At 36.7% G+C, this 12782-nt stretch overlaps 1 protein-coding gene across 1 annotated transcript; it reads right to left on the bottom strand.

Annotated features, from left to right (window-relative positions):
- Positions 1-7266: 7266 nt before the first annotated feature.
- On the bottom strand, positions 7267-8705 carry LOC141399381 (alpha-tocopherol transfer protein-like). The gene is made up of 5 exons (XM_073978039.1): positions 8233-8705; positions 8062-8169; positions 7854-7998; positions 7581-7794; positions 7267-7522 (listed from the first exon to the last, which is right to left on the bottom strand). The coding sequence occupies exons 1-5, from the start codon at positions 8505-8507 to the stop codon at positions 7368-7370; spliced, it is 897 nt and encodes a 298-aa protein (XP_073834140.1). The 5' UTR covers positions 8508-8705; the 3' UTR covers positions 7267-7367.
- Between the last annotated feature and the right edge of the window lie 4077 nt (positions 8706-12782).

Genomic DNA, 12782 nt, shown 5'->3' with positions numbered 1-12782 from the left:
TTTTTTAATAAATCCACGTTGGTGAAAAAATATTTTTTAAACAAATCCCCGTTGGTGAAAAAATATTTTTTAAACAAATCCACGTTGGTGAAAAAATATTTTTGAAATAAATCCACGTTGGTTAAAAAATATTTTTGAAATAAATCCACGTTGGTGAAAAAATATTTTTTTTAATAAATCCACGTTGGTGAAAAACTATTTTTTTAATAAATCCACATTGGTGAAAAAATATTTTTGAAATAAATCCACGTTGGTTAAAAAATATTTTTGAAATAAATCCACGTTGGTGAAAAAATATTTTTGAAATAAATCCACGTTGGTGAAAAAATATTTTTTAAATTACTCCACGATGGTGAAAAAATATTTTTTAAATAAATCCACGTTGGTGAAAAAATATTTTTTAAATAAATCCACGTTGGTGAAAAAATATTTTTTAAATAAATCCACGTTGGTGAAAAAATATTTTTTAAATAAATCCACGTTGGTGAAAAAATATTTTTTAAATAAATCCACGTTGGTGAAAAAATATTTTTTAAATAAATCAATGTTGGTGAAAAAATATTTTTTAAACAAATCCACGTTGTTGAAAAAATATTTTTTTAATAAATCCACGTTGGTGAAAAAATATTTTTTAAATAAATCCACGTTGGTGAAAAAATATTTTTTAAATAAATCCACGTTGGTGAAAAAATATTTTTTAAATAAATCCACGTTGGTGAAAAAATATTTTTTAAATAAATCCACGTTGGTGAAAAAATATTTTTTAAATAAATCCACGTTGGTGAAAAAATATTTTTTAAATAAATCCACGTTGGTGAAAAAATATTTTTTAAACAAATCCACGTTGTTGAAAAAATATTTTTTAAACAAATCCACGTTGTTGAAAAAATATTTTTTAAACAAATCCACGTTGGTGAAACAATATTTTTTAAACAAATCCACGTTGGTGAAAAAATATTTTTTAAATAAATCCACGTTGGAGGAAAAATATATTTTAAATAAATCAACTTTGGTGAAAAAATATTTTTTAAACAAATCCACGTTGTTAAAAAAAATATTTTTTAAACAAATCCACGTTGTTGAAAAAATATTTTTTAAACAAATCCACGTTGTTGAAAAAATATATTTTAAACAAATCCACGTTGTTGAAAAAATATTTTTTAAACAAATCCACGTTGGTGAAACAATATTTTTTAAATAAATCCACGTTGGAGGAAAAATATATTTTAAATAAACCCACTTTGGTGAAACAATATTTTTTAAACAAATCCACGTTGGTGAAAAAATATTTTTTAAATAAATCCACGTTGGAGGAAAAATATATTTTAAATAAATCCAGTTTGGTGAAAAAATATTTTTTAAATAAATCCACGCTGGTGAAAAAATATTTTTTAAATAAATCCACGTTGTTGAAAAAATATATTTTAAACAAATCCACGTTGTTGAAAAATATTTTTTAAACAAAACCACGTTGTTGAAAAAATATTTTTTAAACAAATCCACGTTGTTGAAAAAATATTTTTTAAACAAATCCACGTTGTTGAAAAAATATTTTTTAAACAAATCCACGTTGTTGAAAAAATATTTTTTAAACAAATCCACGTTGTTGAAAAAATATTTTTTAAACAAATCCACGTTGTTGAAAAAATATTTTTTAAACAAATCCACGTTGTTGAAAAAATATTTTTTAAACAAATCCACGTTGTTGAAAAAATATTTTTTAAACAAATCCACGTTGTTGAAAAAATATTTTTTTTTTAATCCACGTTGTTGAAAAAATATTTTTTTAATAAATCCACATTGGTGAAAAAAATATTTTTTTTTATAAATCCACGTTGGTGAAAAAATATTTTTTTAATAAATCCACGTTGGTGAAAAAATATTTTTTTAATAAATCCACGTTGGTGAAAAAATATTTTTTAAATAAATCCACGTTGGTGAAAAAATATTTTTTAAATAAATCCACGTTGGTAAAAAAATATTCTTTAAACAAATCCACGGTTCCTCGTTAGGGCGGAATAGTATGACCATCCACCTCCCCCTATCGCCGTTGGGGAATCGCCGGTAGGAGAACTGACAAATACCCTCAATACATGTTGACTTAATCTCATTTATCAAAACAACAAAAACAGTAACGTTAAGTATGTACTGTGTATATAAGGTGCAGTAGATAGAACATCGCTGGTCAACCGGTTGTACAGTGTGAATGGACGTTAGTGATGATGATTAACACAATTTTGCGCATACCTACCAGTTTCGATTTCATATTTTACAAGCGATATTGTTATCTTAATAAAAATATTCAATAGCACATGTGTACATTTGTAACACAATTAAATATACATACTTCAGAATCACATGTAATCGTCGTCCTCTCCCTTCCCGTCACAGAGAGTGGATAAGGTTGCATGGGTTTCACATCTACATAATTATGTAAATTACACTGTGCAACACAAAATAAATTACATATAACCAGGGCAAATTATGAAAGAAGGTAAGGCGAACAAAAGATACATGTATCGTTTTTTTCGAAAGTTTGAGTCGGGTGGTAACCTTGTAAGAATGGGGAACAATATTACCCCATTAGCAGAGTTTCAGAAATATCCGGTTTAAGATTCCCGTTAATGCTTGCATTTTAGTTATATAGTGTCTTCGAATATAATGTTGTTAACACTACGGGCAATATGTTAGCCCTCTAACATATGGCTGAAATCGGTCTTTGGTGTCCATTTTTACCGTATTGAGTTAAAAACTTGTTAATTCATTTCTTGGATAAACTCTCATATTATTCCCAATTATTGTAAACAAATATAACTAAGCGCCTCAGCGTATGCTATACAAAATGTGTAATGATTAAAAGAAGTATTGCCAACTCTTTATTGAACGATTTAAAACATTTAGCATTTGCCAGAACCACATTTCAATTGAAGAAAAACAAGTAAGGACGTATCAGTCAGCTGTGCTGACGGAGAAATACCCTCAGCCACTTACCAAGAAAAAAACAACAAAACCAAACCAAACACAATAATTATGCCGTATATAAAATATATTGATTTTATATCACGAGTTTGCTTTAAAATCTTAAGGTACCGTAACGTGGGCTTACACCAAATCATTGACATATACCAAACATTTTTGGCAACCAAACTTCCTCATAAAGGACTCAAAATATTAAATTATGTTAAATTAAAATAAGTTTGAAAAAAAAATTTGAAAAAGTTTTTGAGTTATCTTGCACAATATCCGACAGGGTTTTGAAGCTTTTGGGCCATTATCTTAGGAAGTATTGACTTACTCCGGAACAAAATGTATCATTGTAAATGAGGCCGCTCCAACAATCTACTAAAAAAGAGTCAAAACGATGCGAGAGGAGCTCCTAAACTTCACTTTATCCGAATTTTGTGTGGAAGGTACCCGAAGGAGTGGACCGATATAGTCTATATTTCAATCCCATAATGGACTGGATGAAATAATACGATGTGCAAAGCCTGCATCAATCAGAAACTCCCTGCTTGGATTATCTTGCGGATTTGCCATTTTGGTTGGTGCCGTCAGGGTTTCTTGGAGCTTTTAGGCCAATATCTCAGGAATTATTGACATACTCCGGGAAAAAATTGTACTGTCGTAAATCGAGCCACAAAAAAAAAACTTAGTGATAAAACTTTCAAAACGATCCGTGAGGAGCTCTTAAACTTCACTTTATCCGAATTTTGTGTGAGAGGTACTCGAAGGAGTGGACCGATACAATCCATATTCTAACCTGATACATGACTGGATGAAATAATACGACCAAATCGATTGCTCCCTTCGAGAGTTATCGTTCAGACAATTTTACAGAAAAATTTTGAACTTTTGTGGGGGAGGTACCAGAAGGAGTGGACCGATATGGTCCATCTTCGAACTTAAACTAGGTTTGGACAAAATATTACGATACCCAAAATTTGGTTCGAATCGGTTGAACTTTTCGAGAGTTATCGTGCGCACAAGCCAGACAGACAGTATATATAGCAGATTTCCTATGGAAACTTCTATTCAGCCAGGCTGAATAGCAGATTTCCTATGGAAACTTCTATTCAGCCAGGCTGAATAGCAGATTTCCTATGGAAACTTCTATTCAGCCAGGCTGAATAGCAGATTTCCTATGGAAACTTCTATTCAGCCAGGCTGAATAGCAGATTTCCTATGGAAACTTCTATTCAGCCAGGCTGAATAGCAGATTTCCTATGGAAACTTCCATTCAGCCAGGCTGAATAGCAGATTTACTATGGAAACTTCTATTCAGCCAGGCTGAATAGCAGATTTCCTATGGAAACTTCTATTCAGCCAGGCTGAATAGCAGATTTCCTATGGAAACTTCTATTCAGCCAGGCTGAATAGCAGATTTCCTATGGAAACTTCTATTCAGCCAGGCTGAATAGCAGATTTCCTATGGAAACTTCTATTCAGCCAGGCTGAATAGCAGATTTCCTATGGAAACTTCTATTCAGCCAGGCTGAATAGCAGATTTCCTATGGAAACTTCTATTCAGCCAGGCTGAATAGCAGATTTCCTATGGAAACTTCTATTCAGCCAGGCTGAATAGCAGATTTCCTATGGAAACTTCTATTCAGCCAGGCTGAATAGCAGATTTCCTATGGAAACTTCTATTCAGCCAGGCTGAATAGCAGATTTCCTATGGAAACTTCTATTCAGCCAGGCTGAATAGCAGATTTCCTATGGAAACTTCTATTCAGCCAGGCTGAATAGCAGATTTCCTATGGAAACTTCTATTCAGCCAGGCTGAATAGCAGATTTCCTATGGAAACTTCTATTCAGCCAGGCTGAATAGCAGATTTCCTATGGAAACTTCTATTCAGCCAGGCTGAATAGCAGATTTCCTATGGAAACTTCTATTCAGCCAGGCTGAATAGCAGATTTCCTATGGAAACTTCTATTCAGCCAGGCTGAATAGCAGATTTCCTATGGAAACTTCTATTCAGCCAGGCTGAATAGCAGATTTCCTATGGAAACTTCTATTCAGCCAGGCTGAATAGCAGATTTCCTATGGAAACTTCTATTCAGCCAGGCTGAATAGCAGATTTCCTATGGAAACTTCTATTCAGCCAGGCTGAATAGCAGATTTCCTATGGAAACTTCCATTCAGCCAGGCTGAATAGCAGATTTACTATGGAAACTTCTATTCAGCCAGGCTGAATAGCAGATTTCCTATGGAAACTTCTATTCAGCCAGGCTGAATAGCAGATTTCCTATGGAAACTTCTATTCAGCCAGGCTGAATAGCAGATTTCCTATGGAAACTTCTATTCAGCCAGGCTGAATAGCAGATTTCCTATGGAAACTTCTATTCAGCCAGGCTGAATAGCAGATTTCCTATGGAAACTTCTATTCAGCCAGGCTGAATAGCAGATTTCCTATGGAAACTTCTATTCAGCCAGGCTGAATAGCAGATTTCCTATGGAAACTTCTATTCAGCCAGGCTGAATAGCAGATTTCCTATGGAAACTTCTATTCAGCCAGGCTGAATAGCAGATTTCCTATGGAAACTTCTATTCAGCCAGGCTGAATAGCAGATTTCCTATGGAAACTTCTATTCAGCCAGGCTGAATAGCAGATTTCCTATGGAAACTTCTATTCAGCCAGGCTGAATAGCAGATTTCCTATGGAAACTTCTATTCAGCCAGGCTGAATAGCAGATTTCCTATGGAAACTTCTATTCAGCCAGGCTGAATAGCAGATTTCCTATGGAAACTTCTATTCAGCCAGGCTGAATAGCAGATTTCCTATGGAAACTTCTATTCAGCCAGGCTGAATAGCAGATTTCCTATGGAAACTTCTATTCAGCCAGGCTGAATAGCAGATTTCCTATGGAAACTTCTATTCAGCCAGGCTGAATAGCAGATTTCCTATGGAAACTTCTATTCAGCCAGGCTGAATAGCAGATTTCCTATGGAAACTTCTATTCAGCCAGGCTGAATAGCAGATTTCCTATGGAAACTTCTATTCAGCCAGGCTGAATAGCAGATTTCCTATGGAAACTTCTATTCAGCCAGGCTGAATAGCAGATTTCCTATGGAAACTTCTATTCAGCCAGGCTGAATAGCAGATTTCCTATGGAAACTTCTATTCAGCCAGGCTGAATAGCAGATTTCCTATGGAAACTTCTATTCAGCCAGGCTGAATAGCAGATTTCCTATGGAAACTTCTATTCAGCCAGGCTGAATAGCAGATTTCCTATGGAAACTTCTATTCAGCCAGGCTGAATAGCAGATTTCCTATGGAAACTTCTATTCAGCCAGGCTGAATAGCAGATTTCCTATGGAAATTTCTATTCAGCCAGGCTGAATAGCAGATTTCCTATGGAAATTTCTATTCAGCCAGGCTGAATAGCAGATTTCCTATGGAAATTTCTATTCAGCCAGGCTGAATAGCAGATTTCCTATGGAAATTTCTATTCAGCCAGGCTGAATAGCAGATTTCCTATGGAAATTTCTATTCAGCCAGGCTGAATAGCAGATTTCCTATGGAAATTTCTATTCAGCCAGGCTGAATAGCAGATTTCCTATGGAAATTTCTATTCAGCCAGGCTGAATAGCAGATTTCCTATGGAAATTTCTATTCAGCCAGGCTGAATAGCAGATTTCCTATGGAAATTTCTATTCAGCCAGGCTGAATAGCAGATTTCCTATGGAAATTTCTATTCAGCCAGGCTGAATAGCAGATTTCCTATGGAAATTTCTATTCAGCCAGGCTGAATAGCAGATTTCCTATGGAAATTTCTATTCAGCCAGGCTGAATAGCAGATTTCCTATGGAAATTTCTATTCAGCCAGGCTGAATAGCAGATTTCCTATGGAAATTTCTATTCAGCCAGGCTGAATAGCAGATTTCCTATGGAAATTTCTATTCAGCCAGGCTGAATAGCAGATTTCCTATGGAAATTTCTATTCAGCCAGGCTGAATAGCAGATTTCCTATGGAAATTTCTATTCAGCCAGGCTGAATAGCAGATTTCCTATGGAAATTTCTATTCAGCCAGGCTGAATAGCAGATTTCCTATGGAAATTTCTATTCAGCCAGGCTGAATAGCAGATTTCCTATGGAAATTTCTATTCAGCCAGGCTGAATAGCAGATTTCCTATGGAAATTTCTATTCAGCCAGGCTGAATAGCAGATTTCCTATGGAAATTTCTATTCAGCCAGGCTGAATAGCAGATTTCCCATGGAAACTTCTATTCAGGCTGAATAAATTTTTTTTGTGGTCATAGTGAGTTGCTGTTTCTTATGAACAATTTTATTGAATCAAACTAACACCAACATATTTATATTTGAATATTTATTGGACCACCTGGAATCGGATCTTCTTGCGACATTCAATCGATATCGAGTTTCTTAAAATTCCCTTCAATACCAAACAAATCGGATGCATTTTTCGGTTTGCCAGGTCGCAACTTTTCGTTGATGCGACGACTTCGATCGTATTCGATGATGTCTTGGCGATTATTGCGTAGCTTGTCGTAATAGATTTCTGCAAAGAAGTTATTGTTTTTAATTATCAAAAATAGGGTGTTTTGAGTTCTAAATACCCCTCAAATCCTTTGACAATCCCTCCTTGCCGCCATTTTCTTGCGGCATTATTTCTTGGGGCACGAATTTATGGAATGTCTCCAAACTGCTGTGGACATGGAACATATCGAGAAGTTCCTTTTTCATAAATGGCGTCATTATTGCCAACAGTTTATCGATAAATGGTACAATGTTGATGAAATGTAAACCAATAAGGCGGGCTGGAATTGCTTCCTAGGGGGAGAGGAAGAAAAAAATGCCTTAGGGTTACTTCGAGGTGAGGCCAAACTTACCTGCAAATAAAACAGAAATTTTTTCATTTGCAAAATGCCAATGCGGGCAATGTGGCTCAAGGTGCAGCCAGTAAAGTCCACAACAAAAATAATTCCAGGCAGAATGCCTACCTCTTGTAGCCATATATCCTGGATGAGGCAGTATCTGAAAGCAAAGCAAGGATCTTTTCATCCCAAAATTCCCCCATATACCTCATAAAATACCCACAATTTCATGGAATCGGCAAAACTAAAATTCGACGCATCCGTTTCGATAAGTTTACCGATTATCACGCCATATCCTTCGGGAGTCCTTTGAGACAAGGGAAAACAGCCCCTAAGCGAAATAAATTAAACTCAAAATATTACAAATTTATTAAAATTTCTCCCCACAACTTACACTGTCCTCATGGCCCTTTTCATCTCCGGCCGTTCCATATCCAAATTACCAAAGAAATCCTCCACATGGGTACGACATGTCAAATAGGTATCGATGACCTGTTTGGTATATTCCATGCTGAATTTACAGGCATAGAAGAACAGCATCACCTCTTGAGCTCGCAGCTTTGGCATATGCGGTTGAGCATGAATCCATTGTAGCAATTTTTCAATTTCTTTGGGTTCGATATCGGGATAGTGGGCATATTGATCTTCCAATTTATACAAATCCCACATTGCTGTTGCTGCTGTAGTTTATTTATCCGATCCGTCACGATTAGCTAACTTTTCAAACGCTTAACTGTAATTGAATACAAACTGGCATTGATGATCTGAGATTTTGCGTTATTGTTCCCAACAACAATATCATAGTTTTTAATAATAGTTTTCAATTTAGTTTTCAATCCGAGTTGTCAAACGGCTATTCATGCTCTGACACTAATTGTAGGATTTATGGGATTTGCGTGTTGCGCTGTGACGTTCTTAAATTAGCAGGTAATAATATAAGGGGGATTTGGGAAAATTGATATTTTCAAAGCTACTTTAGAACAATTGCATATCTATGAATAGAAGTCTCAACTAAAGGGGGTAGAGTGAGAACTACTCTTCTATGGATCGAAGTCCGCCAAAAAGGTGTTTTCTATAAATAGAAGTCCCCTTAAATGGCTCTTCTTCGGATAAAAGTCCCTCTGAAGTTGCCTTCTACGGATAGAAGTTCCATCTTTGGATAGAAGTCCCGCCTAAAGGAGTCTTCTTTAGATAAAACTCCCCTTTAAAGGGTCTTCTTTGGAAAGAAGTTCACTTTAAGGGCCCTTCTATGGATAGAAGACCCTCTATGGATAGATAGACTTCTATGGATAGAAGTTCCCCTAAAGTTTTATTCTATGCATATAAGTTGCCCTGAAGGAATCTTCTATGCATAGTAGTCCCTCTAAAGTGGTCTTCTGTGGAACAAAGTCGCCTAAAGAAGTTTTATAAATATAGAAGTCCCTTTAAAGGGATCTTCCTTGGATAGAAGTCCCCCTAAAATGGCCTTAGAAGTCGATTTAAAGTGGCCTTCTGAAAATAGAAGTTCCCTTAAAGGGGATATATTTTTTATAGAAGTCCCCTTTAAGGGGCCTCCTTTGGATATAAGTCCACTTTAAGGGGTCATCTATGGATCGAGGTCCACCAATAGGTGTTTTCTATAAATAGAAGTCCCCGTAAAGGGTTCTTCTTCGGATAAAAGTCCCTCTGAAGTTGCCTTCTACGGATAGAAGTTCATCTTTGGATAGAAGTCCCCCTAAAGGAGTCTTCTTTGGATAAAAGTCCCCTTTAAAGGGTCTCCTTTGGAAAGAAGTCCAATTTAAGTTGCCCTGAAGGAGTCTTCTATGGATAGTAGTCCCTCTAAAGTGGTCTTCTATGGACCCCATAAAGGGGATTTCTGTATAGAAGTCCCTTTAAAGGAGTCGTCTGCGCATAGAAGTTCCTCTGAAAGAGTGTTTCATGTATAGAAGTCCCCCTAAGGGAGTCTTTTATGGATCGAAGTCCGCCTAAAGGAGTTTTCTTTATACAGAAGTCACCCTAAAATGGTCTTCTTTTGATAGAAGTTCTTCTCAAGTCCCCCTAGAACGCTTCTATGCATAGAAGTTTTCCTAAATGGTCTTCTTTCGATAGAAGTTCCCCGAAATAGTTCGTCTATGGAGTATTCTCTTGATTTAAGTTCCCCTAAATGTGTCTTCTATGGATAGAAGTCCTCCTAAATGGGTCTTCTATGGATAGAAGTCCCCACAAAGGGGTCTTCTATGGAGTTCTATGGGAGTTTTCTATATTCAGAAATACCCCTAAAGGGGTCTTCCTTGGACAGAAGTCCCCCTAAAGAAGTTTTGTATACATAGAAGTTCCCCTAAAATGGCCTTAGAAGTCGATTTAAAGTGACCTTCTGAAGATAGAAGTTCCCTTAAAGGGGAAAAGAACGGATAGAAGTCCCTCAAAAGGTGTCTTCTATGGATCGAAGTCGGCCTAAAGGTGGTCTCCAAATATAGAAGTCCACTGAAAGGGGTCTTCTTTGTCCACGTTAAAGGGGTCATCTATGGATCGAAGTTCGCCTAAAGGTGTTTTTATAAATAGAAGTCCCCATAAAAGGGTTCACTTTGGATAAAAGTCCCATTTAAGGAGTCTTCTTTGGATAGAATTCCCCTGAAAGGGGTATATTTTGGGTAGAAGTCTTCTTTAAGGGGTCTCCTTTGGATAGAAGTCCGCTTTAAGGGGTCATCTATGAATCGAAGTCCGCCAAAAGGTGTTTTCTATAAATAGAAGTCCTCTAAAGGGTTCTTCTTCGGATAAAAGTCCCTCTGAAGTTGCCTTCTTTGGATAAAAGTCCCCTTTAAAGGGGGATAGAAGTCCCCTAAAGGAGTCTTCTATGAATCGAACTCGGCTTAAAGGAGTTCTCCAAATATAAAAGTCCCCTGAAAGGGGTCTTCTTCGGATAAAAGTCCCTCTGAAGTTGCCTTCTATGTTTAGAAGTCCCTCTAAAGGAGCCATCTTTGGGTAGAAGTCCCATTTAAGGCATCTTCTTTGTCCACTTTAGGGAGTCTTCTATGGATCGAAGTCCGCCTAAAGGTGGTTTTTATAAATACAAGTCCCCTTAAAGGGGTTTAATTTTGATAACAGTCCCCCTAAAGGAGTCTACTTTGGATAGAATTCCCCTTTAATGGGTCTCCTTTGGAGAGAAGTCCACTTTAGGGGGTCTGCTATGGATCGAAGTCCGCCAAAAAGGTGTTTTCTCCTTAAAGGGTTCTTCTTCGCATAAAAGTCTTTGGATAGAAGTCTCCCTAAAGGAGTCTTCTTTGGATAAAAGTCCCTTTTAAAGGGTCTCCTTTGGAAATAAGTCTACTTTAAGGGGTATTCTATGCATATAAGTTCCCCTGAAGGAGTCTTCTATGGATAGTAGTCCCTCTAAAGTGGTCTTCTATGGACCGAAGTCGCCTAAAGCAGTTTTTTAATATAAAAGTCCCCTTAAAGGGTTCTTCTTTGGATGGAAGTCTCTCTGAAGTGGTCTTCTATGGATAGATGTCCCCCTAATGGAGTCTTTTATGGATCGAAGTCCGCCTTAAGGAGTTTTCTATATACATAAGTCACCCTTAAAAGGTCTTCTGGATGGAAGTTCTAATTAAGGTGCCTCCTATGGATAGAAGTCCCTATAAAGTAACGTTCAAAGAAAACAAAAGTTCCTATGAATGAGTCTTCTATGGATAGAAGTTTCTTTGAATAAGCCTTTTATGGATAGACGTTTTCTATGTATCGAAATCCGACTAAAGGAGTTTACTATATGTAGACGTCCCCTTAAAGATATCTTCTTTGGATATAAGTCTCCCTAAAGGAGTTTGCTATAGAAGTCCTCCACCAAGAGATCAGACCCTTAAAGGAGTCTTCTATTGATAGTAGTCCCTTTAATGTGGTCTTCTATGGATCGAAGTCGGCCTAAAGGTGTTTTCTAAATATAAAAGTCCCCTTAAAGGGTTCTTCATTGGATAGAAGTCCCTCTGAAGTGGTCTTATATGGATAGGAGTCCCCCTAAAGGGGCCTTCTTTAGATAGAAGTCCCCTTAAGTGGTCGTCTATGCATATATGTAAGTCCTCCTAAAGGGGTCTTCTATGTATAGAAGTCCGTCTAAAGCAGTCGTCAAGAGATAGAAGTTCCTCTGAAAGAGTCTTTTATGGATAAATGTCACCCTAAAGGGGTCTTCTATGGATCGAAGTCCGCCTAAAGGAGCTTTCTATGTATCGAAGTCCGTATAAAGAAATTTTCTATATATAAAAGTCCCCCTAAAGGGTCTTCTATAGATAGAAGTCCGCCTAAAGGAGCTTTCTACATATAAAAGTCTTGGGATAGGGGACTTCTATCTAAAGCAATTTTCTAAATGTAGAAGACCCCCTAAAGGGATCTTATTTGAATAGAAATCCTATTTAAGGGGTCTTCTATGGATGGAAGTTCATCTGAAGTAGCCTTCCCTCTAAAGTGGAATTCTATCGATAGAAGTCCTCTTAAAGGGTTATTTTTTGGATAGAAGTCCATTAAAGTGGTCTTCTTTGGATAAGTCTCCTTAAAGTGGCCATCTTCAGATGGAAGTGTCCTAAAAGTGTAAAGCGGTCTTCCTGGGATAGAAGTCCCCCTAAAGGGATATTCTTTTCATAGAAGTCCCTCTGAAGTGGCATTCTGTGGATAGAACCCTTTCTAAAGTGGTCTTCTATGCATATAAGTCCCATGGGGAAGTCTTCTATGGATAGAAGACCTTCTAAAAAGGTGTTCTATGGATAGAAGGTCCCCGCAAGTGCCTTTCTATGGGTAGAACTTCCTCAAAATGCTCTTCTATGGACATAACTTATTAGGGATCTTCTATGAAGTCCCTCTGAAGTGGCATTCTGTGAATTGAAGTTCCATATGCATAGAAATCCATTTGAGGGAGTCGTCTATGGATGGAAGTCCTTCAAAATGGGTTTTCTATGTATAGAAGTCCCTCTAATGTGGCCA

The sequence above is a fragment of the Musca autumnalis genome, unplaced genomic scaffold (assembly GCF_047663935.1).
Source record: "Musca autumnalis isolate F117 unplaced genomic scaffold, ASM4766393v1 scaffold_1, whole genome shotgun sequence".
Lineage (NCBI taxonomy): Eukaryota > Metazoa > Arthropoda > Insecta > Diptera > Muscidae > Musca > Musca autumnalis.
This window is presented reverse-complemented; position numbering and strand designations above follow the sequence as displayed.